A 27886-nucleotide genomic window follows, 5' to 3' on the forward strand; every position below is an offset into this window, starting at 1 on the left:
AAAAACGTATTTAAACTGTTTCGTAGGTTTGCAAATTTGTTTTTTGAGGTGAATTTGACTTTGACTTTAACTTTAGACGTATGAGGGTGAATTTATAAGGTGGGACATATTTTGTTTTTAACTAGCTTATCTCTTTATTTCCTTTTGATGTCTTTGTTTATTTTTTCTCGCGTGTAGTTTCCCAACCTTTTATTTTAAACTGGCATAAAGTTAAAACTATTACAATGTAAATATTGATATTTATTTCCAACATACATATATACAGTATTTACAATATTATTATCATACAATCTACCTAGTAATAATAATAAATAAAAATTGATACTTAAATTTACGATAATTTAAGTACATGAAAACATAAAAATTAATACTATTTAATGTATTAATATTATTATTATTGTTTTATATATAGGTATTAATGGAGATTAAATTTTATTTCAAAGGATTTTTATTTACCTAAAACAATTAAACAAGCTTAAAAGAGCAGTGTTGGACTCCTGAAGTCGTAGGTTCGATCCCCGGCTGTGCACCAATGGAATTTCTTTCTATGTGCGCATTTAACATTCGCTCAAACGGTGAACCGACATGTCTTAGGACTTAGGCCCTCAAACGTGAGGAAACCGACATGTCTTAGACCCATAAAGTCGACGGCGTGTGTCAGGCACAGAAGGCTGATCGCCTACTTGCCTATTAGATTGAAAAATGACCATGAAACAGATTCAGAAATCTGAGGCCCAGACCTAAGAGGTTTTAGCGCCACAGATTTTTTTAAAATAATTAAACAGACACAAAAAGCCACTAAGGAAATATATACATAGTAAGTAATTACGAACCTATGATGTACTCGTAGTACATAACTTATAAAGTTTTGTATATTTAAATAATTATACAAATTCGTTTGTAAAAAGCTCTTTATATAATTATGTATTAATTTTAATTATAAACAGTAATTACATAGGTATGCTTTAATCGACTCATTAAATACCGGGGCGGGTCTTTGTATATTACAATACACAAAATATGGAGTCCTGAATTCTACTAAAATAATATTAAAACCAAATCCTTTATATCATTAGCGTCAGGTTTTAATGAATTAATGTTTTATCTGCGTTATTAAACGAACAATATTGTTAGGAAACTATAAATACAGAGCGGGTCATTCACTATTTTACCTTCAAAGCCTATTAAAATATCTCCCTATTTCATCGTCATACACGTCGTAAAAGCTCCGAGCTCAAAAGCCCGTATTTTTTCTTATTGTATGCGTTCACAAAACACAATTCCAACGATAAATTATAAAACGCTGCATTAAAGTCAAACTGCGAATAGACAATTATAAATATTTATTCTATATTTGAATTTATAATAAATATATAATACTAGTTAATAAAATAGTCATACATTAATTATTGGTGGTTAGGTGTTCGTTCAAACGCAGATAGGCGTTCCTCAAAACTCGAAGCTTTGAACGCAGCTTAAAGCGCGGGCCCAAGGGTGAGGGGCAGGGTGTCGCATGCGTAGAGCGGGGACAGCATTCCATTAGTTCGTTCGGCCCCCGCGCGGCGTTACGTTCACAGCTTCGCGTCTGTACAAAGAACGCCTCAATGTAAAAAACCTGTGATGTATTGATTAATTCAAACGTTATTCAAACATAAAAGGCATCCCTGTGCAGAATCTAACGCGTTCCTCTCAAAACAAAAACAGTTTCAGTGAACATTGTGCGTTTTAGAAGGGGCCACGTCCCGTGAAATTCCACTTTTATCGACACATAGAATCTTGTGTGCGAGTCGAACATGGTGGACTGCGGCGCGAGTGAAATCGTCCGTCTTGTGTTTTAAAGTCGTGAATGTAACATACGAAATATGGATTGGTATATGAGTGTTTAGATAAAGTTCGGATAAAGTATACTGCAACAATGGTATCCTACGGTTACTTCGGGCTGCGCCAGACACCTTGGACGCTCCTCGTTCTAATTTTCATCGTCGAAAGCGTCATGGGGAACTTCGCCAAATCATTCTACATACATTGGAACACCACGAACAGCATATTTAGAATAGACAATACAGATCACGTATTCGACTTAAATAAAGGAAACGCTCAGTTTGAATATGACCAAGTGAACATAATATGTCCTTTCTACACTCCCGGAACATTTGAGGATGACACGGAAAAATATATTATCTACAATGTAAGCAAAGAAGAATATGATACGTGCAGAATTACAAACCCAAACCCACGAATCATAGCGATATGCGATAAACCGCACAAATTAATGTATTTCACAATTACATTTCGACCGTTTACACCTCAACCTGGCGGGCTGGAGTTCCTTCCAGGTAAGGACTATTACTTTATATCCACGTCCAGTAAGGACGATCTGCATAGGCGCATCGGAGGGAGGTGCCTTAGTCATAACATGAAGCTAGTCTTCCGAGTGTGCTGCAAGCCTGAGGAGGGGCAGGCTCCAGCGCCACAGACGCCTCCCCCTCCGCCATTGCCACCCACTTTCCCCCCGACCACTACCACGACGACGACTGTGAAGCCGGTAACAAAAAAGACGCACAAGTATGACAAATCTCCAAACGAAGTTGTGAAAAGCGAGGAGCTCTCCTACTCCCGCGGGGCTGCCCTGGCATCTTCTATCGCGTTGGCTCTGGCTGCTATCTTCGTACTGGCGCCGCTGGTCCGGTGAATGTGTGTTAAAGCGGCCCGGCGACCGCAACGCGAGGCAAAGCCCGATACACAGACTTTGCATTATCTGCGACCTGACTCTATAATCTATGCGTGAATCTGTGGGTGATTAGTGACTTTCCTAGTGTCCAGTTCCGTGACGTTTTAGTGTAAGCCTAATGTAAGGCCTATAATCGAAGATCTTAGAAGGTACTGTAGTTGCATTAAAGGTTCTCGAATCGTTAGGAATTAAATTTTTTATATTTTCACTAACGCAATGAAGGATATTTGATTAAGGATACAGTTAGGTCATTTAGGTTTCAAAAGACTTTCCACCTAACGCTTAATTTAACGAAATTCGCGGCGAAATTCGTCGCCATACTGTGATTTTTGGTTTTATTTAGAATGTAATTTTCTATTCTTTGTGATATTGAATATGTGCATTTTTTTCTCGACTGATTTTAAAGCTTTTTTTATTGATTTAACGCTATTTTTTCGTGACTCACGTCATTCACTCGTTTTGAGTTGGCATTCAAATCTTGCCATAGTCTAATTACCATCTTGCATTCATCTGTTCTTGATTTTATCTGTATCGGATCATCAATCACATAAATACAAAAGAATTCCACGAAAGAGGTTTTACACCACACGTACCTTTATGAATGCTGGCCGAAAAAAAAAACATTCCAAGAGGGCTGTCAAGCCACAGATAATAGATGATTTCTGATACAGATAATCGTTCTTCAGCACATCAGTGCCATTACAATTAATAGTAAAATAGTCAAGTAGTTGAAATAGTCCGGTTTTCTTTTAGACATACTCATTTAGTGGCAGTCTATATTTTTAAATAGCGCTTAAGGTTTTTAAACGTTTGAGTTTCATATTGTATTAACGGTAATGCCAATCAACATAATCTACTTAGAAGCCCTGTGTAATCTACGTAATTATGAAGTGGGTGAAAAATATATTATTTAACGTCGACATAAAGGTTGCTTACATCTAAAATAACCATAAATATAAACACCATTTTGACTCACTTAATTAAAAAGGAACATAGGTATTTCAAATTATTTCAAAATGTAAATGTGTCTTCGTAATAAATAATAGACTAAGTTATGGACGTAATAATTTAAAATGAAAGTTGAAGCGTGTACAATAATTAATTGACTAAATTCTCTTTAAAAAATACATAGTAACACTAACTTATTCTATCTAAATTTAAATTATTGTTTAAAAGGGAACTAAGAGACTGCACTAATTGTTTGTTGCAATTTTAAATTACGACACAAAGTCAGATTTTCGTAAACTAAAACGCAATTAGCAACACTTTCTACATTTAAACGATTGGACTTCTTAAAACTAAGAAGAATAAACAATGAATCATAAATACGTTCTAAATTTAAATTATGACAGGCTATAGGTAGAATATTTGCTAGGCCCATATCCGGTTACTATCCGCCCCGTTTTTCGTAAGGTTTCTTTGTCTAATTTCCGTTATTGAGATGTTGCGTTTACAAAAACAATCAAGAAAAGGGCACAGGCTGTAAACTTTTTATTATTGTTCACTATACAATACGTAAACAGAGTATATTTTCAATATATGGTCGACGTAGTAACGTAGAAACAAAAACCAATCATGCGTTATATTGGAGCGAGAACTTACCCCAAAAGTATAAGATTTTTTTTTAATTAATAGGAAGGATTAGCCTTCTGTGTTATTGTGCGCTAAGTATGAATATCGTATGTCAATCTTTGTCGTATGGAAGTCAGACTTAATCATGGTACCTTAAAGATGGTCATAAAAATAATGAAAATATATTCTAAACCGTTGATTTGTGTTCGTATATTGGAAAATCCAGTTTTAGGTCAGACCTCTTCTCTTCCTGTCTTCCAGAGTGAGCAGAGGCAATCCAAGAGTACCAAGCCTGTTCGATTCTTGGGTAATCGTTTTAATTTCGCTCCATGTCATTCCAGTAATGAATTCGTTGCTTAGTCTGTTCGACCACGTTTCCCTTGAGAGCTTGGCAATGTCTACATATTTAAGCATGTGACCTAATCTATAAACTGTTTAAAAAAAATGTGTCATAGGACAATTATTAGTTATTTAATAAGAAACATTTCTAATCCATTTAATAATCAAAGTCATTCAACAAAACACATGATCATTGTCCGCCATTTTGTCAATAGGTTTCGAGGTTAAAATTTTGATTATGATAATATAATTGATCAATATATTTAACTGAAAGTTGAAAGGTTTATATGGTTAAATATAACAGCTTATTACGAAATATATTTAATTCACCGTTTTAATACTGTTGTCTCTTTTCATTACAGCATAAACGCGCTATGTCAGAAAGGGACGGAAGATTTTTGTGTGTGAGATCACTGAGAAGTTACTGGCAGCTTGTCAGTTCGTGTTAGATTTTCTTAAAATATTGTTAAAACATAGCATATCAGGGGTATTTTATCATTTTTTTTTATACATTTTCCGACAAGAGAGGTTTATTGTGTGTCTTTAAATAAAATTTTTGGTAAAATTATACGTATACACTTTTGAATTTATTTAAAGTTTTTGAGATTATGACTTACTTAAATGGACTTCAAATGGCTGTCAAAGGAAAAAGTTGTATATAAACGAGTCCCTTCCAGATATGCGTGAACTTAACTACTGAATCGATTTCGATGAAACTTTTTCTGTTACCTAAATCTATTTATTCGTGATGATGACAATTACGAGATATTTAAATATTTATTTTTATACACACGAGACTCAACAAACGGCCAGACGACGGACATAGCGTGCATGTAAAAAATGTATTTGCCTAATTACAATGCTTTATTGGAATAAATAATATATTTGTGTAATTTAAGAATGTTCACGTAACAAATTTTGAGAGCGGCGCCATCTTGTCTAGAGAAGCGTTTTGCCGGGACATTGAAATTATGATAATTTTACTTTTAAAATATCTGTCAATCAAATTTTAGTGTCATGTGCTGTCTTTCATCTGCTGTGCTCTTCCGCGCTGTCGATCCAGCAGTACAGTTTGCCTTAATGAACATAATTATAATCTTCATTTAATTATGTTCATTAATCATAATTAATTACCCTTTCTATGAAAAATCTGAGTCATTTGACTCAACCATCCATGGAGCTGTATGCTGGAACATACAATTTAACATAAAAATTTAAATTATATATATAATATCAAATAAGCCTTGTCAGCATATAATTTTTTTTGTCCTATAACATTTGACTTAATGCTAAAATTCATAACAAACATACGAAAATAAATAAATAAATCATTATGAAAATCGGGGCCGGTAACTTACGATAGCAGTAGTGATCCTAACAAACTTTTGAGGTTTTAATTCTCTTATAACAACTACAATTTTGATGAATTTAGGGTGAGATTCAGAATCGAAAACCCGCTATGACATAATCCAACAAATTTTTTGACGTCAATTAAGTCTGAATCTTACACTTTATACGTATCATTGACAATCTCGTCGTGAGCGCTGTCAGATATGTCAAACTTCAAAGATGATTGACAGCTATTGAAACTAGATTAATTGACGTTTAAAAATAACGGTCTGAGGCTGTTTGCTAAGTTGGAATATGTGATTTTTAAAACGCGACACCGGAGATATATTGGAGCAAACACCAAGATAGATCAAACTCCATCGTAGGCAGGTAGACCTAGAATGTCTCGGTTAAAGAATCCTTGGCAATGTTTGGGTACCACCAAGTTGTTCAGAAGTGTAGCATTGAAGTTGCTCCTTTGAAAGGTGGAACTATACATCTCCGTTTTGTGACTTCACTAACGCTATTGGTATAACCGAACTGGCATATACAATATGAAACTCTTCGTATCAGTTAGTTTTTAGTTGTGCTGTGTAATTAGTGTAATTTTCTGTAACTCAGGTTTTAATGGGAGTTTGAGATACAATTTGCAATATCAATCTTATGGTATACTAGCTGACCCGGCAAATATTGTTTAGCCATGTTTATTAACATTTTTTTAGTTCAATAAAAATAACTATCTACTATAATAAAAAATAGGGGTTGAATAGAGGGGTGAAAATGCTATGGTAATAGTTAAAAGTATATATTATACAAGTAATAGTAATGTATATGTTATATAAATACTAAGTTGTTGCTTCAACTTAAAAAATATCAAAGTACCTAATTTTTGTACTTATAACTAAATTTTAATACCATGATTTGTTTGGTAAAGTCATGAAAACCTTAAAGCATTGTCATGAATTAGTGTTTTGTTAGTTTGTCATCTATTTTATTTAAAGATAGTGATCTAATTTTACTTGTGTTATTTTACCAGTATATATATTATTGAAAAATATATATAAACTACCTCAATTCACTACTAATTTATGAAATTTTATAAAAATCCAATTTGATTCAGAGGTGTGGTATGCTAAGTTATAATTTTTTAAGGCATTTATAAGTGAAGTGTCTTGGCACATTGAATAATATAATTTTGCCTAATTTAAATTTTTTATTAATCAATCGGGCAGCTTTGAGGTTGTGCATTGATATCCCAGAGTTATAAAACCAAATGGGGCTGCCAATGGGTTATAGAATGTTTAAATTCTTACTAATGGTTAGCGTGTTACATTCTAATCATGAATTGTATATTGTATCTCAAATCCCATGAATTATTGCTAAGTGAAAATGAATTTCTTTTACTATGGTATAGTTAAAATTATTAACCGTTATATTGAGACAAGGTTGAAATTATCAAAAGGTGCCTGATTCGTTGGTTTTTGTTGAGCATTTTTTAATATTTCAACACAAAGGTCCATGACCTTTAACAGGTGAATGACCCTTAGTATGATTTTTGAACTATTTGTGATGAGGATGTAACAAATTATGTTACACCCAAATGGTAAATTTTGGGCAGAAGAATATTAAACCAACTCATTCTAGTCCTAACATTGAATTTTGTGGATATATTAAAAAATGCTTAACGGATTCTAACGAATCATTTTGTTGCTCAGTGGGGGTTGTACTTTTTTAAATTTAGTGTTTTCTTTTTTTATATTTTATTTATTTTCGTCCAAAAGTGAATCTTTGTATGTTAGCCAATATACCCTATTGTCAGATAACGTTTGATAAATCGCGAAATACTATGGCATTTAGTTTGATCGGTGATGCAGCGTTTTTAAATTTATAATCACTTATTAAACTGGAGGTCCTAGATTTCTATGTGCCCTGGAGTACGAGACTTCTTCTTCCAGCCCCAGTCCCAAATTAAGCCTTGAAAACAAGAGAACGCTACTCATCCATGAATTCTCTCACGTTTCATCATCAAGGAATTTAGCCATATCTGCGCAGATACTTCTTACAGCTATATCGACAATATTTAAATAATATACTGACTTGACTTTAAATTATATGTCCCCCAAGTGGGGCAACCAGCGATAAAAAGCAGCCTGATCGGTCCTGGGCAGCTCTCTCAATTTCCCTCCACTTCATTGCAGCTTCCAACGCCTCTTATGATGCTTCTTTGCCAGCTCTGTTTTGGCCGGCCATCTTTCCTTTTGCCATGATTCCAGACGAGTGCCTGCTTGGCAAAGTGCTCTGGAGCGATTGGCCCACCCACTTCCACTTTCTGCGTTTTATAGACCTGTGAATTGGTGTTAGAGATTCGGGCAAGAAGTTTTGGTATACGATTTTACGCTTTCCATATATGATACGATTAAAGGGTCTACATCTGTATGAAGTCAGTCTTAATATTGATGTCTGGTTGATTGGAAGTTGCAGCTGGTTTTATTGCTTCAAAGATTCACTTATTTAAAAATTCATATTGGTGCTAATTAAGGTTACTACGAAATTGTTTTATTTGCAGTGCGCGAAAGTGTCAGTCAGCTTCTTATTTAAAAGTAAACCTATTGATTAAGACGATTATAAATCCAGAGTGAGTGAGAGTCTCGCATTGGTAGCTTTGAAATGTCTTTACTCGTCATCATCGCAATTAAGGCAGCTATTCCCTGGTCGAATGCCTGTTCAGTCAGTTGTCAGTGATTCCTCAATTTTGAGTTGTGGAACCAGGTATTGGGTAACAATGTTGGCGGCACTAATGTAATGCCTATCGTCCTCTGGTGGCTCTAAGGTTAGAACGACATGCACGACATGATAGACATCCTTGGTGGATGTTAAACGGTTATGCAGTGGTGACACTTTCGCTGGAAATCTTTGAAGAGACTGAAATTATTTGTACTTAATTTATTAGTATTAAAAAATCTACCTCTTTTAAAAAGATATTTTTCTATACATTTAAATTCGCCTTGTCTCAGACGGTTTTATTTCCTATGGCGTCGCCAGATCCTAAAACAATTGTTGAAATTTTTCCTAGATTTAAGCGGCAATATTGTTTAACGAGCAGAGTAATGAGGAAAGGTGTACATATTTTATTTATAGATCGAAATTTCGATTCAAACGTGAGACGAAAACTATCGTTAATCGAATGGCTAAATAAGGTTATAAATTTCTTACTTGTGCGATGTAATTCGTGTTTAGATAAGGTCTGTTGTCTGTACTTAAGCCCTTCTTTTTCCGGTCTACCCTCAGAAATAGGAAATATCTAGACACAGTCTGTCACATTCAAGATAATGGAAATAAAAATTAATGCACTAATTGAATGTGAAATTCAAAGTTATAATTAGGAGGGTAGTTTTCGTTTCAATCTATTTATGTCATTTATATCAGTATTGTATGTTAGTGGATGTTTTGTAAAATGAATCTGTATATTTTGAATTATTACGGAATTATATTGTAAGTTTCTTTTAAAATTTGTACTAAATTGTGATCTAAACAAGAAAGTAGTAACAAGAACCTTCATAGCTACTTCTGGTACCGAATTAATTGTTTTTAAATTAAAAATTATGTGATGTAGTCGTTCCATAAATATACGCTCTACTGCGAGTACAGTTATCAAAAATGAATATTCCTATGGCTGGTTACCGATACTTAAAAGTTTTACAAATCTGTGGCAGACTAATGACGGGTTCTATCACCACTGGATTGTTCCAACTCATAGTAGAGCCGTAGTTTAAGGAAAAACTGGTAAACGAGAATACTGTGTCCAGGTCCATTCAGGCATCTCGGTCTATTGCACGACAAAGCTGCAGTAACCTGGAGTGATGTCAATATCCTACAGTTTACGAGATGCGGTATATCAGAGGTAGATTTTCTGGTTTCTACTTTATTTGATTAGCCAAGCAAATTTACGTATAGAAAATATTTTACCGGATTCCAAAGCCTTTTCTATGCGGCTATCCCAATATTGGTTATTGGATAGTCGCGACTTAACACAACAGGCGATTTGAGAAAATTTGTGAGGGTAGATAAAAATATTGTAAAGTACCCACATACAAAAATCATGATATGTAAAGTGAATCCGGTAGCAATTTTATTCAGCCGTACTTGGTCGTTCATTGTCTAACTAAGACTTTAGGAGTTAACAAGTTTGATATTACTAACCTTAGCGATTATAATAAATGAGTCTAAGTATGGTTGTTTATGTATGGCCTATAACTATGAAATGTACATGGCCTATGTCGGCCTATGTATATATAATTGTATACCTTTTCCTCAGTAAATTTTTTTATCGATTGCTTTATGAAACCGGCCATTACAATAATGTTTTGTCAACTAAGACTGTCTTGATAGCTACTTAGATTTGCGTGGAGATATATCGTGTAAATAAATGCTATGTTAAGATAAATTTTAAATTATTGTATCGCAATTTTTTGCCTATTCTTTTAATTGTAAAGAATATCAAAAGTATCTGAAAATTTATTTGTGACTCTGTCAAATGCCTAACTTAGATTTTTATCGGAAAATGTTTTGGTATTTTTATTTATGGCTTGTTATTTGGTGATTATAGTGTATTAATTAATAGGTAAGTCTGCCTACTAAGATTGTATTACTCAAATTTTTCAGCCTCGCTCTTGCGTGGCACGAGTTGGTATTGGTCAGTGACAGAAAGAACTGCAACTGTAACGCTGAGTTGAGAATGTTCACAAAGAGGGCTTCGTTTGATTCGGATTGGTGGTCTTTAATTTTACATTCTCACCACAGAGTACAACGGTCATAACTGCAGGCAGACGGCCTAGTTATAGTGGACTAAAATTTGTAACGTCTGTTGCCATGGTAACACGAACAAGGTAACCATGGTAACAAGCGACAGTGGCGAGGACGGTCTTAGTAATCTCTGCTCTAATAAAATGTTTGGTAAGGTGTACAAATAGTTTCGAAAGATGTACTTAATGTACATAATCGAATTAATATAAGCGTAGACTCCCGTAGGCGTATTGATTAAGTATTCGGGCCTCTGTTGAATTCCCAAAGTTTTTTAATTTATTTTTCGACCAATAAATGTTGGAGAGAAATATATTGTGTTTGATTTGTGTCCTTAAAACTGCAAAAAGAATAAGGCATTTGATGTGGCAGCATTTTTTGTGTATTTTTCAAAGAATTATAAAGCTGGCGTTTAGGTCCCCCTTTTTTTGGTCCTACGAGCAATTTCTACAGAATCTAGCCCTATAGAATAGGGTCAATGCGATTTCAGGTGTCTTTTTTCATTTTACAATCCCTTTTCAGGTATATGCTTAAAAACAGTGGCGCAACAACCTTTTTAAGTCTGGGCCTCAATTTTCTGTATCTGTCTCATGATCATTTATCTAATAGGCAAGTAGGTGATGAACCTGTGCCAGACACACGCCGTCGACTTTTTGGGTCTAAGGCAAGCCGATTTCCTCACGATGAGCGAGTGTTAAACGCGCATATACAATGGACGACCTCAAGGATGAAAGTCGCACGCTGAAGCCACTAGGCCAACATTGCTCTACAATATATATTATCTACACATGATATATATGTGCTGTGCATTGATTATAGATACAGTGGCTCATTATCTATGCCTCATTAGCTTAATTGTTTGTCTTTACTTACTGCATTGGCGATATTTATTTTATTTGTTTTACTAAAATATAGCATAAGCGTTATTTAACATGAACCTAACTCCCTTTAACCAAACCGAATAATCACGAAACAGATACAGAAATCTGAGGCACAGACCTAAAAAGGTTGTAGCCCCACTCATTTATTTATTTAATTAATTTACTTTTGCAAGTTTATTTACTACATGGGTCAATCCTGGATCCAGTTGATTATCCGGACGAATTTGGTTACATCATATTGCTGTGCGAATTAATGACAATTTATTTAACATACATTATATATAACAATTATACTAAACATATAGCCTAATATGGAATACATAATATACAAAAAGGTTCAAAACATTTGCGAAAGAAAAAAATCAATAAATATTAAATACATTTGACTAAAGAATACATAATTCGGCTGTGTTGTGTGATGGTGTGTATGTGGGGTGAGCTCATGATGCAAGCGCTATGTATATTATATTTTGTACTTATTAAGCATATTCCGCGATAGCTTAAACAAGTCAAGGCTTGTTGTATGTCCGCGCTGCGCGATACAGCTGAGTTTTTAGCATAGCTGGTGTTGGTGTGAGGATCGTGAAAAGCATAAGGTCTGATATGCTGCACATATTAGTGCAGTTCTTCTAGAAGTAAGCTGCATTTATTTGATATGATGTCATGTACAGATACCGGGAAACATCTTGAACGTTAAACAAGGGAGTGGGGGAAAGTTTGCGCAGCGCTAGACACAAACGTCAATTGATTTACCAATCACGCGATCGACACGTCACTGTACCGCCGTGGCTCACCACCGCCCGCCGCCCCTTTTAGTGATACCTAAAAATCGCTTCTGCGCAGGAAAGGACATTTGTTCAAGATGTTTGCGGTATCTGTAGTAACATTGTTTGCGTCAAGTATAAATTTAATATATGGTTTGATACCTATAATGAACCGATGGGGGGGGGGGGGGTTATTTAGTCAATTTAATTCATAAAGTATATATATATTTAAGAAATGAGTACGATGACCCTGGATTAGGTAATCGTCGATGTGCAGTCACTTTCCGAGGGATCCATTGGCATTGCGTAGAGCAGTGCGGTCACTCTGCATCTTCTACCGCATTTACCATGGAGAGTGTTCAGAGTTTGAATTATTAATCCCGAGTCCTGCAGCTGAGTTTCATCATCGGACGTCAACAACTGAGGACGCACAACCACTGTGGAACAGTTGCCCACCGAAGTATTTCCAAACCAATAGTTAGAGCGTCCTTCAAAGAGCGTACCAAATGTTGAAAGGACGGCAATGCACTCGCAACCTCTCTGGTATTGAGAGTGTCCATGGGCACTTATCACTTAACATCAGATGAGCCTCCTGACCGATTTCCCCCTATTCTTTAAAAAAACACAATTAAGTTAAATATCCATCAATGGTATATTCATTTAAGATTGCACAGGAGTATCTTGGTTTGAATGAGCTAATTTCAGAAACAACTTGTTCTATATAAGATCACGCCACTACTTAGGAGCGGAGCGTCGTGGAGAAATGTTGCGGAACCTAGAAAAAAATCACTTATTAATATATCATGTATGCAGTTATTTCTCTTGCAATACCCTAGAAACATATATTTAATGTTTCACTCACTATAACATTTTTTATGGCAAGCAATTTGTTAATAAAAAGAAACAAATATTTGAATATATTTTTGACGTGACAAACAAATAAATATGCTATTCACAATTATTTAATTTCGAATAAAACAGCTCGTTGACTTCATTTGATTTTAAAGTTATCCTAGGAAATATAGAACGATTAATATTAAATTGAATTCAGCGCCCTCTAGTGATTGTACAAACAGCCCTACAGTACTAACAAGAGGTACGCAAACTAAAACAAAATGGTGGCTTTACGAGTATTCAAAACATATTTAAACATGAATTTATTCGTGTAATTAATTATTTTAATGTAGCGTAATTTAATAGAAGTAATTATTTCGCAACGTTAATATTAAAAATAGATAATATTATATACTTTTAAAATGTTGTGTGTTGAGAATCCCGGTTGGACATAGTATTATTGTGCTCGGTTGTTGTAGGAAAATATTATGCCTTAGAGTCAAAAAGTTTAGGCATGTCAGGCACATGGACAAGTTACTATTAGAAAAACATCACGAAATATCAGACATCTGAAGCCAGCTAAACGTCTTTGGGATTATCTTTAATAAAAAAATATTTAATAAATATTATTTATTATTAAGTAACCTATAGTGGAATAAGATGTTTTATATCACTACCGAGCCATAGATATACATATACCTGTTATTTAATTACAATTAGCTTTAGGCTACTGTCTTGATTTTGAAAACCAAGAAATGATTTACGTCTATAAAATATCATTTCAAAAACCTGTGAACTGATTTCTAGTTTTGCTTACGAGTATTTCAACCTCTTCAACAATCATTGTTATATTTTGGTCAATTTACATAAACCATATTAAATTATACATCAAAACCTTTCTCAGGAATCAAACTATCTAATGACCTATACTATATTTCCTCAGATTTCCTGTTTCATTATCTGTCAATGTCATATGCAAGTAGGTGATCAGCCTCCTGTGTCACACGCCGTCTTGTTAAGGCAAGCCGGTATCTGCGTCATGTTTTCCTTCACCTTTCGAGCGACTGTTCGATTTATCAGACATATTGTAAAATAAACACCGTCTTCCTGTGTCAAAAAGTACCTAACGGATTTTTATACAGTTGTACAAAACCCGCTACAGTGTTGGCCCAGTGGCTTCAGCGTGTGACTCTCATCCCTGAGGTCGTAGAACCCCGGCTGTGCACCAATGGACTTTCTATGTGCGCATTTAACATTCGCTCGCACGAAGGAAAACATCGTGAGGAATCGTGCCTCAGACCCAAGTCGACTGTGTGTGTCAGGCTGATCACCTACATGCATATTGGATTGACAAATAATGAAACAGATACAGAAATCTGAGGCCCATACCAAAAAGGTTGTAGCGCCACTGATTTTGGAACGAAGTTCCTTGTCGCGCGTTGTGAAAGGGGGCTAGACGGAAAAAATTCTTACGAAAAGTTGTCACGACACTTTTTTGCTATTTGCTATTGTAATACACTGGTTCTCGTCCGATCACCGAAGTTAAGCAACGTCGGGCGAGGTCAGTACTTGGATGGGTGACCGCCTGGGAACACCTCGTGATGTTGGCTTTTTTTTCGTCGTAAGATTGGTGTCGAGAAAATCTATCATACTGTTATGATATAAATTAATCGAAAAGAATTTCGTTCCATCCGGGTGTCCCTTGACACCTCTAAAGTTTTTTTTTTTAATTAAGGCCCATACCAAAACGGTTGCGCCACTGATTTATTTTTCAAAAGAAATTTATACAACAAAGTTTAGATTTTTAAATGCAAGCAAGTGCGGCGCACTAATTCGCTAAGCAATTAAGTTATTAGGTAACCAGGTTAAGTGTTCATCGAATTATAAGTCGCAATTAAATATACTTTAAGTCTTTAAAGTTCAACACCAGTTCAGATTTCATTTGAACATTGAGCAACTGCTGACACGGCTCACGTGGTTTCAATAACAGTTGCACACCAACAGAGTAATATTATGTATGTGTGAATAGGTGTAAGTAGTATTTAAGATGTTTAAACAATAAAACTGATTTGATTGCTTTGTCTTGTTTATTGGTCACTTCCTCTCAAAGTAGCAAAGCCTCCTTCAAGCCCTTCAACCTCTGCTCCTACCAGGGCTCCCTCTGTTACCTTAGGTCTCTTGATGCAAACTTTCCTTACTTATTTATATACTAGCAATGCTGATCTGGTGGTAGTGGAACATCTACTAAGTCGGACTATAGATATATTTTTGTTAACATAAAAGTTTTATTTAATTAAGTTTTTAATTTCTTCCTCTCAGATTATTAGATACATACATACATTCATAATCTGACCAATATACAGATTTTACTTTACAACGAATATATATCAAATACATTTTTAAATTCGTAACATAAATTACGTAGAATGTCCGATATTATTTAATTTAAAATACTGTACAGGTATTGAAAAATTCTTGATTCCAAGCAGGTAATGAAAGAATTTTTCAATCAGTCCCGGACTTTGTAGCTCGGTTATTTATTCATTATAATTGGTTAAAATAAAAACAAAAATTCGAAATGCAAAGCTTTCATCTATAATATTACAGATGAGATTTATTTGTAGAACACAACATTTGACGTAGTTTTGTGTTGTAGCAACAAAATAATTTAATATTTTGGAGTTCCGACTTGGGATAGCACAATTGCCCCTAAATCATTATTTTTGTAGATATTCATACGTTCTATCTTAATCTTAATATATATAAATTACGTGTCACGTTGTTTGTCCGCTATGGACTCCTAAACTACAGAACCGATATCAATCAAATTTGCACACCGTGTGTAGTTTGATCCAACTTAAAAGATAGGATAGCTTACATCTCAATTCATACGCCCAATATTACTTTATTGCTAAATATTTTTTTATAATTTGATAGTCACAATTCTAACAGATGGCGCTGTGTTGAAATTACCAACGTTTCACATAAGCTATAATTTAATGACATAACCACTAGAAAAGCATGGTTGTCCCCATGACTGGTGTTCTCCTACCGTTTCCCTTGAATAGTTTGCTACTATGTAATATAACAAAAACCTTAGCCACAGCAACGCTTGGCCGGTCTGCTAGTAATATATATGTTCCATGTTGGTATGTACTAAAAAGGTACGCTAAGTAAAATCACATTCAGGAGAAACGAAGTTCGCGGGGCAGCTATTATTAGTATAGATTCACTACTTATGTGTTCGTTTATTAGGTCACACCCTCTCATATATTAAGCTATCTAGTGCAGCTTGCTAATAACTTTAACATACTATACAAATAACGAGCTATCTCAATTTATATTTTGACATGTCATATGTAGTAACTGTATACTAAGATGTACTTTAAGTAAGAACTGGTCCTTATTCCTAATACATATATCTAAGTAAAACCTTAGAAGAGAAGAGTGTCAGGTGTACACATTCTGGAATTAAGTGGCTTCTTGAGCGATCTGAACAAGGAAGTGTCACGTCATTTATAAGAGACTAGACTGAGCTCAAATTTTGACATATCGTCACTGTAGAATAATAACCTCTTATTTGAAAACCATTTATTTTTTTATTCTTAGACTCTTATGTCATTTAACTGGTATAGTCATGAAGTAAGGACTTATTTATGTTATTAATAAATAAGTCCATTTTTCATCTAAAACTATGGACAAAAACACATAGGAATAATATTTTAACGAACATTGACAAGATAAAACATTTTTTTCGTTCCTGTAATGTTTGGTTCTCTGGACATACGAGGTTATCATTCTACACCGACGATATGTCAAAATGCGTTTTTGACTTACGTCATGTCTGACAAACTGTCCCATATACCAAAACCTCAATCGAGATCTGAGAAGAGATGCTTGGAATTAAGTAGCTTCTTGAGCTATCTGTTTTCAAATGAAATCTCAGGTGATATAATCTTTGAATTATGACATATTCAATATGTATTTGACACACGTCAAAGCGCTAAGAAACTGGCGAGATATTAAGTAAGAACAAGTATATAGAATTATTTGTCACAAAATAGCCAAACGAGTTCATTATCGCGTGTCTTATCCTGTCAAATATTTGTTTTGAATTGTTTAAATATAGCGGCAAAGGTCTTAACGTGAGGAAATGTGTTATTTGTTTAAGAAATAACCAATTTCATAACGTTTGACTATTCGCAGTACGTACCTATTACGATGTTCTCGCTACAAACTTTTAAGTCTAGGGTCCTATTTATCTGTTTCATGAGGCAAGTGGGTGATCAGTCTCTGCCTGATTGGGTTTAATGCCTGTGTTACGATGCTCTCGCTACAACCTATTAGGTCTGGCACTATGTATCTGTTTCATGAGACAAGTATAATGCGTGTGTGCTGTGGTTGTAATTGGCCGTGGCTCAGCATTATGCTGTAGAGCAGACTGCTCCACAGAGGTGGTCATTCCTCCAGAGACCACAGCAGCTAGTTTGCGCCTGAGTCGCAAAAAAAGAAAGAGATTCTTCTCTCATTAATAATAATAATACTTAGTAGCAAAAAATAATATAAGTAAAAGTTAGCAGTGTAAGTAATGAAGTCTTGTGTAAAATTATATCTATACGACTATACTTAGTAAATAAAATCAACTTAAAATAAGAATAATTGTTAAGAAATATATATATACATATTTTTGGGCGGATTAAAAACTAGATTACATGGGACTTATGTTGAATTTGAATTTACAACGGAGGAGGGATATTATTCCAACATTTCGTTGCGCTATATTTAAAACTCCCACGGAATGATGCCGTCCGATGCTGGGGAATGGCCAGCTCCTGAGTACAACTCAGTAAGTAGGTGATCACCCTTTGCCTGATTGAGTAATGTCGGTGTTACGATGTTCTCGCTACAACCTTTTAGGTCTGGGTCAGTGTGTATCTATTTCATGAGGCAAGAAGGTGATCAGTCTTTGCCTGGGTCTAATGCTATTACAATCTTTTCGCTACAACCCTTTAGGTCTGGGTCCTATGTATCTGTTTCATGGGGTGAGTACCTACCTGAAATGTTTATTCTACATCTACCTTTACCTGATTGGGTCTAATGCCAGTATAGATAGAAAGACCATTCATCATCATCATTATCAATACCGCCTCTTATGGGCCCCGCAAGTATCTTTCGCCATCTATTTCTCGTGTTTCCTGCGTCCAACTTCCAAGACCTACAGCTTCGAGATTGACAACTCCATCTTACCAACGCAGCCGCGGTCTACCAGGGTTTCTCTCACCCAGTTTGTGAGTTCAGTTGCCATGGGGTTTTTGTTCGCCATTCACACATGGCTCAGCCACTGAAAGCTACATTATGAATTGAAACATGGTAAAAAGTTCGTCCAAGACAAGATAGACCATTTGTGCCGGTCAAATGACCTTGGGGATGAGAGCCGCACTCACACAGCTCTTGGTATGTTGTATATTATATTAATATTCAGAATGTCACCTCATGATTCGTCATTCTTAGAAGACTGATAAACATTAAACATTGCTATGCGTCAGCGTTTGAGGAAATATATTTTTGTTTTTTTTTAATTCATAACCAGCTTGCCAACGCTCTGCACACTGATACATTGGTAAAAACAACTACAACATACAATTTTTAATGTGACAAGCACTTAAAGGCAAACATGACACATGTAGAGATCAAACAAATATCAATCAAAACACTTATTAAACAAAACAAACATTACAAAAATACAAATTATTAAAAAAAAAATTGAAATTACAAAAAACTAAACAAAATCGATTTTATAGTGTGAGGGAGGAACTATGGATATACAGACCTAGCTCCTTTATCAGAATGCTTAATCTGGATTTAATAATGAAATAAACAAGACAAGTTGGGGTATCTACTTCAAGCCTTGCTGAGCAACCCAAGTGTTCTCCAAGAACTCGGTTTCTTTGTGTGACGTAGATGGCGAAGGTTATTTGCGATACAGGCCAGAATCTGTTGCACGGATCCCCGATAACAAAGACGTTGCTTCTCAATGCTGTCTCCACGACATCTTTATATGTTACCAGAGTTCACAGTAGCGATATTGTTTATTTTATGTATTTTATATTATACTAGCTGACCGGGCAAACGTCGTTTTGCCATGTATATCATTTATAATAAAAAATAGGGGTTGATCGTAGAGGGGTGAAAGTTAGGGGTTGTATGTATTTTTTAATGCTGTATCATAAAAACAGAACAGATAACAAAATATATAAAAAAATTAAATATTTAGGGGTGGACTACCCTTAACATTTAGGGGGATGAAAAATAGATGTTGTCCGATTCTCAGACATACCCAATATGCACACAAAATTTCATGAGAATCGGTCTAGCCGTTTCGGAGGAGTTTAACCACAAACACCGCGACACGAGAATTTTATATATTAGATATTTTCCGACATTATCGTATAGGTTTCGGACTGTAATGATAGTGTACATATTTTTTGAATCAATAATTTAAAATGTAGTCACGGTATTTACGCAAAGAAGTATCATATCAGTCTTCATCCATAGATAACTTAATTCCTGAGGAAGCCTAATATATAATTAACTAGCTACTCCCGCGAACTTCGCTTCGCCTTAATATGATTTTTTTATGAAACTGGTTTTGAGGTTTTCCCGTGCAATTTTTCAAATTTTCCTCTACATAAAAACCTTTCTCAGAGTGCTAGGAATGAATAAAAAAACATACTAAAATTAGAAATCCAGCCGTTTTTTATATATGCGCTTAGCAACATATTTTGCGTTTCATTTTTATTTATATAGATAATGGTTTTATGTAAATTAAGGGTTACGAGTTTTGTTTAAGCAAAAAAAAAGCATTCCAAAACATTGAAATTACTTTGACCGTTATAAAAAATGACCTCTTTTGTCTTTTTCTGACATATAGTATTTACTCTATGATTAAGAGAGATAGGTTATAAATGCATTTGATATACTCGTAGTTATAAGAGGTTGATGACCGACACAGTAATGAAATAAGTCAACCCCATAACAAATTCAAGAATGTGCCAGGTCAGGGTTGTCGTGACACCGCCGGCTGACCCCCAAACCGTGTGAAACTGTCATCGTGACAAATCGCCGATGACGTTTCAAAAAAGGTTCCGTATTTTAAAAATACTATAGTATGTCGGTTTTTGTATCAATGGTCTTGTCCAAGAGAATTCTATGTTTGAATCGATAATTTAAAACTAAGAAAAGAAAGAATGATTACTAGGCTACAGGGTGCGAGTCTCGTGAGGTCATAGGTTCGATCCCTGGCTCTGCACCAATGGACTGTCTATGTGCGCATTTAATACTCGCTCGTCCGAAGGAAAACATCGTGAAGAAACCAGCTTGCCTTAGACCCAAGTCGACGATGTGTGACACAGATGGCTGATCACCTACTTGCCTATTAGATTGATAAATGATAGACAGACCTGAAAAGGAAGTAATATGTATGTTTTGATTTTCAACGGATCCCCAAAAGCTACCGGTCGTAGCTGGTCAAGAATATACTTTTTTTTTAATCCATGATTTCTCATGTTTTGTTGTGAAGTTCACAATAAAACTTTTTACCGTAGTTATGTAACCTAACTTATGTTAGGTTTCATATATATATTTTAGTTAATAGTTAGAACTAAACCAAATGTTAGCAATCATCGCAAATTTGAATCCGAAATGAACCCTTGTTTTTCCCACACTCATAAATGATAATATAACATTCTCGTTTCCGATGATGTCCAATATGTCGACTTCACTTATATGCTTGTTCATATTTTTATTATTTGTTTACACACTCATGTACTAAACGTGAGTGTGACATCTATGTCATAGTAACTACATAGTAAATACAAAAAAAAGGAGTCCCTTGAGGCAAGGTTCCGAAGATACTGGCAGCGTTCCCCCTTTGAATAGCTAGACTAATTCTTTGTCCGAGGTAGCGGCCAGCTCTTCGGTCTCCTGTGTTGTCGACTAACGTTATTGATATTTCCTTATATTCAATATAGGTAACAGAAGTGTCACTTAGATTTAAGAATCCTTCAATAAGATAAGTTAGTTTTTTAATAGCGTCGCAACCCCACTACCCCTAGTTTTATGTTAGTTATAAGGTCATGTTTTAAACGATTAAAGCCAGTTGACCCCCCCCCAGCTTCAAACAAAGAGTTTCATTTATTTGCTAGTCCTTCCAACAGCCGCCACCGAACTTAACTCGGTTTAAGATATTTTATCTCATTTAGAACATTCACTTACTGAAAATATAATACAATAAAGGTACACTCCCACAGGGACCAAGCATTTTAAATTTGTTTTATTTTCCTTTTTATTAATTTTTAATTATTTTTCTTATTACATATATATGTTATATATAACGCGTCACGTTGTTTGTCCGCTATGGACTTCTAAACTACTTAACCGATTTCAATCAAATTTGCACACCGTGTTCAGTTTGATCCAACTTAAAAGGATAACTTACATATATATATAATTTTACTGTACGTGTGTATGTCACTGAACTCCTTTTAAACGGCTGAACGGATTTGAATTTTTTTTTTGTATGCGTTTGGTTGGAGCCCTGCCTGGTTTAGATTCACAAATCAGTCCGGCAGATGGCGCTGCAATCGGTATATTCATACTTTGTTTTATATCCTAATCGCTTGAAATTTCATGCAGGACAACATATGTCGGATCCGCTAGTTTCGCTATAAATTGTATTACAATTGTAGGCAAGTTAAAAGTTTAAACCAGACAGCGCTCATATGCACACTGGAGTTTCAACCCTTCGTTGTTGACACCCCCAGATGTCGCACTGCAAGCTTTGGTTCGTCGTTTCTTGTTCACAGCAAAATAGTGGAACTTCTTCCGCCTTTCCTATGGAGTCATTTAAGCGGCGGATAAATAGGCATCTGGACAGGTCTAATCCAATAGACCACATTTCAATTAGCACCAGGTTGAGTGTGGCCAAACGTATGTCCAGTTCTGTATAATATAGTTATACTTCTTTGGCGTAAAAAAAAATAAAAGAAACAAAATCAGTGGCGCTACAACCTCATTACGTCTTGGCCTCAGATTTCTGAATCTGTTTCATGGTCATTTTAAATTTAATAAGCAAGTAGGTGATCAGCCTCGAGTGCCTGACACACGCCGTCGACTTTTTGGGTCTAAGACATGTCGGTTTCCTCACCGTTCGAACAAATGTTAAATGCGCACGATGCGGGGATCGAACCTACGACCGCAGGGATAAGAGTCGCACGCTGAAGCCACTAGGCCAACACTGCTCTTTCACTTCTTTGGCGTAACAAGATAAAAATCTTTTCAAAAATTTTATTCCACGTTTGTAGAAAAAACGACACTATAGAAAATATTTAGTAAAAAAGAAGAATAACTTCAAAAAAACTAAAATGTTGACTATAGCTAACTTCAGGGTGTCTTTTTTTGTGACGGTGTGCGCGCGCATCGTAAAAATTTACTCTCATCATTTTTCCCTAACGCGCCACAACAAGTAGGTATAACCCCAAAAATGTCCAAATGAAACATCATAATAAAATCTTTAATCGTATTTTTGATATCAAAACATGTCAATAAACTCGCATTTATGACTTCATTAAGATGTGGGCGTTTTAATATTTATTTTTCAACACTTTAAACCTGCACAATCATGACATTTTGATTCTCAATTAACTAGCAGTGCTCTGCGGCTCCACTCGCATTAATTCCGTAGCACTATGTTCAATAGCCTAAAGCTTTCAGATAGGCCATGCACTGAGATTCCAATCATATTACCCAAGCAGGCGCTTTATTAGAAATCCGCTAGGAAAGAGTGGCAGTGCTAAGCAAACCTGGCGTTGTATAGTTGCAGAAGGCAAAGAGACAGAGAAAGAGAGAGAGAAAGGAGAGCCAGGAGCTCACTGTGGACGCCCTTTCCCCCTCTAGGGGTCATAGGATATTAAGTCAAGTGTTTTGACTGGTCGAGGATTACTTTAGATTGGAGCACCTACCTTCCTCCTAAGCTAGAGCGTTGCGCAGAGCGCAGTTGTTAGGACCACAGAATCACAAAAGCCTTTCTTTCTGAAAGGCCGGCAACGCACTTGCAAGCCTTCTGGTAATGTGTTTCCATGGGTGGCGGTATCACTTATTTACACTATATTATTTCATTTTTTCAGTTTATTAAAAATAACTATCTACAATCATGAAGAATAGGGGTTGATCGTAGAGGGGTGAAAATTGGGGGTTGTATGTATTTTTGTATGGTGTATCATTAAAAAAAATTCCTGGGTTAGACACCCCTTACCACTTAGAGGTTTGAAAGATAGATAGAAACCGATTCTCAGACTCACTGAATATGCATAAAAAAGTTCATGAGAACCGGTCAAGCCGTTTCGGAGGAGTATGGGAACGAACATTGTGACACGAGAATTTTATATATTAGAGATATTCAACTGGCCCCCTAAGAATCGTCTGACGACCTTTTAGTCTTAATTTTCAAATAGTTTAAACATTGTGACAAGTTAAATTTTACAGTTACCACTTCGGTCGGCACTAATCAATTTTGCGTTTGAATTGTAAAAGCGAGGTCATGACGCTTACTCATAACCGCTATTTTACTGTTCAATTGTTATTTTAGATAATACTGGTGACCCCAGAGCTGGTGCTTTCCTCGCTTAATAATACAGCCAGGATATGCCAACATTAAAGGTAAATAAAACTTTTTCAATTTGTTTTAATTCCTTTTTTTTAAATTGCAGTTATATCATCTGGCCTAAAGACCGGCAACACATTCGCGAGCCCTCTGGTATTGAGTGTCCATAGGCGGTAGGTATTTCCGAACCAATTCCACTTATGCCCGCCTTCCACTGCGAGCGGAACGGACCCATTACGGACTCCGCTATACTCGTAACGATGATTTTCATTTCCGTGGGAAACTCGGTCAACTCGCTAACCTCATATGTGACTCTTTCAACTCGCTCTCCCCGCTGCTTGTCTCCGCTTTGGTGGAAGCACATGTATGAAAATCATCGTTTCGAGTATAGCGGAGTCCGTAATGGGTCCGTTCCGCTCGCAGTGGAAGGCGGGCATTAGGGTCCTCCAAAGAGCGTAACAATTTTAAAAAGACACTTGCGGGGTTTCTGGCATTGTCCATGGCTGGTATCACTTAACATCAGGTGAGCCCCTTGTTGCATAAAAATCCTCTCATCTAAATTATTTATTCATTCATAGTTCCTGCCAGGTCTCGGTACTCCGAGAAGGATATTTAGGGCATAGAACTGAATAGACGTTTGACCACAATCCCACGTATGTTAAGTGAGTTGTGGCCTGGAGGGCAAGGTTCAATCAAAATTTTTCAAATCGTATTCTTTACCCTGCATATCCAGACGTTGATTTTAAAGGTTCCAAAAATGTGCGTTTTGGAAATTAATACAATTTCATTGTTTTTGATTCACTTTTTTAGCGATAATTACTAACATATAAAAGATAGATATATGCTGTTCGGGACTTTTTTGTAAAGCTATTTAAGAGCTACATTTCCCCTGGACATTATAATCGTGTAACTCTTACTGTATTAGCAGAACCCGTCCGAATAGTTCGCAAAAGAGAAAGAAGAAGAGTAAATTTCCGACTTAACAGAAAGTTTTGTATTTAGGTCAATTTCTACAATATCTTTATAAATATAATCTATGAGTTATTCTATAGCTATATGGTTGAGGAGTTTCATTAAAGTCGCTTCAGTAGTTTTCGCGTGACAAACATTCGTCATTGAAACACGTTGATAATATGATATTTGTCATTTTTTCTACTGTGATAAGAGGCTTGAGAGACTTTTGCCTGGGCATAGTTTATCTTCTATATGTGTCAGGCACAAAAGGCTGACATGATATATGTACTTATTAACACCGAAGCGATAATCGACCCGGCTAAATATAGATTTCGGTTGTAATAAATTATTCACGCGAATTCGACCGCGGCCATTCGGAAAACATGGACGCGGAGGAAAATATATATAGAAATATATTATAATCATTACTATGTAGGTTAAGAACATTCTAAATACTGTATATTTAGAAATAAAATAAAATTGTACAATACTTAGATATAAAAAAATATCAAGGGTAGTATTTGACATATAACATATATATATAAAACCTTTTCGGACGGCTTCCTACTAAACAAGTAATAATAACTAATAACTTTCGCTCGTACTTGCCAATATAAAAAAAAGTCAAAAATTCATTTATTCATATAGTTACAATGTACACTTATGAACGTCAAAAAAGAAATATGTACATTAAATGCTTCTAATTTGCATTTACTGCCAGTTCTCAAATCAAGGGCGTAGAACGGAAGAGAATAACTGGCAATAAACACTCCGCCACTCTTTTAAATCGCTAAGTTTTTTGTGTTACACAACGTTTGTAAGGAGCTGCAAACACCATGTTCCACATGATATCTTAAGTAATAAATAACAATAAAATAAATTAAAAACAAAGATTTGTCCTCTATCAGCATGATCCTCTATCATTCTTACCTATGGGATTGACAATCATGAAACAGCTACACAGATCTGAGGCCCAGACCTAAAAAGGATTAGCGCCATTCATTTATTATTACCGTATTAGACAAACCAATTTGGTGAAATCGATTTCGGGAAACAATTCAAATTCGCATTCAAATGGAAATAGCCGTTTTGCATTTCGTTAAATTACTGGTTGTGAAAGCATTTTACGATTGCAAAGGTATTTAAATATTTTTTAATCTGTTATCATTTTAAACTCCTCGGGCTATAGAGGCAGGAGAAGGCTTTTTATAGGACAGAAGACTCATCTGATGTTAAGTGATACCAGCCATGGACAATGCCAGTAGGCTCGCAAGTGCCAGCCTTTTAAGAATTGGTACGCTCTTTGAAGGACCCTAAAGCTACGGTTTCTTAGAAAAGCGGTGCCGTTAACTAACGGCCGTAATGTAACGTTGGGTGAACCCATACGTTGTCTATAAATAACATCGGAGTAGGTTTTATAGAGAACGTTGAGTGTCACCGTAACGTCAAAAAGCGGTGCTGTCATTTGTCGTTTTTCTAGGAAACCGTAGCTTAAGTCAAATTCGTTCGGAAATACTTACCGCTCACGGACACTCTCAATGCCAAATGGCTCGCGAGTGCGTTGCCGGTTTAAGAATTGGTACGCTCCTCCAATTACCCTAAGTCGAATTGATCCGGAAATAACTACCATGGACACTGTTAATGTAAGAGGGCTGGGGAGTACGTTTACGGCCTTTTAAAAGTTAGTACGCTGTTTGATGCACCCTTAGTAGAATTGGTTCGGAAATACTACAGTGGTGGTTTCACATAGCGGTGGTACTGCCTTAAATATCGCTCACTTGTGGACGTCCGATGATGAAACTCAGCTGCAAGTTAATATCTGCAGCTTAGAGGATTAATATCCAAACAACTCTTTATTTTAAGTTAATATATATAGGTATAAATAAGCCGATATTTATTTGACTTGGCTTTTATAGTGTGCAAACTTCGTTTGTATGTTTATCTATATATCTCGGAAACTAATTGGCACATCGAGTTATTATTTTTGATTTAAATAGGTATATTTCTACTTAAGGTATGGCCCAAGTTTCATCAAAAAAGGCTTAATAGTTTTTGAGAAATGCAGGAATTTATGGATTGTGTAATATTTGTACATAGTAAACTCTGAGTGTCGGATGGACCTTTCTGACACACTCGAATGGTGAAGGAAACGATAGCGAGGAAACCAAACGTTAGAAGACTGATCTTGCCTATTAAATGATCATGAAACAGAAGCCCACTTTTTTAAATTACTTTTATAAGGTAGAAAAACCTATTGTTTAAAGACTGGTTTAACAGTTTAGTATTACAAATGAGTAATACTAAAAAAACGCAAAAGAAATTGAATTAAGATTCGAAGCGAGAATATTCATTGAAACTCGGTTAAAAAGCTTTCAATAGCCTTAAAGCCGTGCCATAGATAGCAGATTACTTCCTCTACATTAACTTTCAATGAATCCCTTTCATAGAAAATCAAAATTGTTTGGGCATAAACAATTAAAATAAACTGTCACGTATATAACAATCTGTACGTTTTTATAGACCTTGCGAGTGCGTTGCCGACAGTACAACAGCAGTGGACTGTGAAATGTGTGTTTAAATTTATTTGTAGTTAATGTCAGAGGTATCTGTATATACACATATACAGTATTAGCAAGCTGCATAACTAAATATATGAGAGGGTGAGATCTAAGGAGAATATATAAATAAGTACGGGATGTCTGCACCAAGAGACCGAACCGACCTGATTTGCTGTTTTAAAAGAGTACCGAGAGTTTTTTACGCCGGCTTTTTCTCTCGGCCTACACCCTCTGTCTTCTTTGCCGATGAGTAGGGATGCCTTCAAATTTAATGACGTGGAATAAGTGATACATGTATCTTATGTTCCATACTAAACATATTTTTTTTTTTGAAGGTAATAGCTGCTGGAATGGGCCGCGACTAGCACAAGGACGTCTCCTGCGAGACTCAGGCCTCGGACATTGGCTTGGGCCGTCGCGGGGTGGTCAATCGCCTGAAGGAGTGAGCGAAATAAAGATCCACG

The 27886-nt window shown here is 35.7% G+C and overlaps 1 protein-coding gene across 1 annotated transcript; it reads left to right on the forward strand.

The window, feature by feature from the left end:
* The first annotated feature begins 1543 nt into the window (after nt 1-1543).
* LOC125062659 (ephrin-A4) lies at nt 1544-6176 on the forward strand. The gene has a single exon (XM_047668711.1). The coding sequence runs from the start codon at nt 1916-1918 to the stop codon at nt 2690-2692; it is 777 nt and encodes a 258-aa protein (XP_047524667.1). The 5' UTR covers nt 1544-1915; the 3' UTR covers nt 2693-6176.
* Nucleotides 6177-27886: the final 21710 nt, after the last annotated feature.

Source organism: Pieris napi, chromosome Z (genome assembly GCF_905475465.1).
Source record: "Pieris napi chromosome Z, ilPieNapi1.2, whole genome shotgun sequence".
NCBI lineage: Eukaryota > Metazoa > Arthropoda > Insecta > Lepidoptera > Pieridae > Pieris > Pieris napi.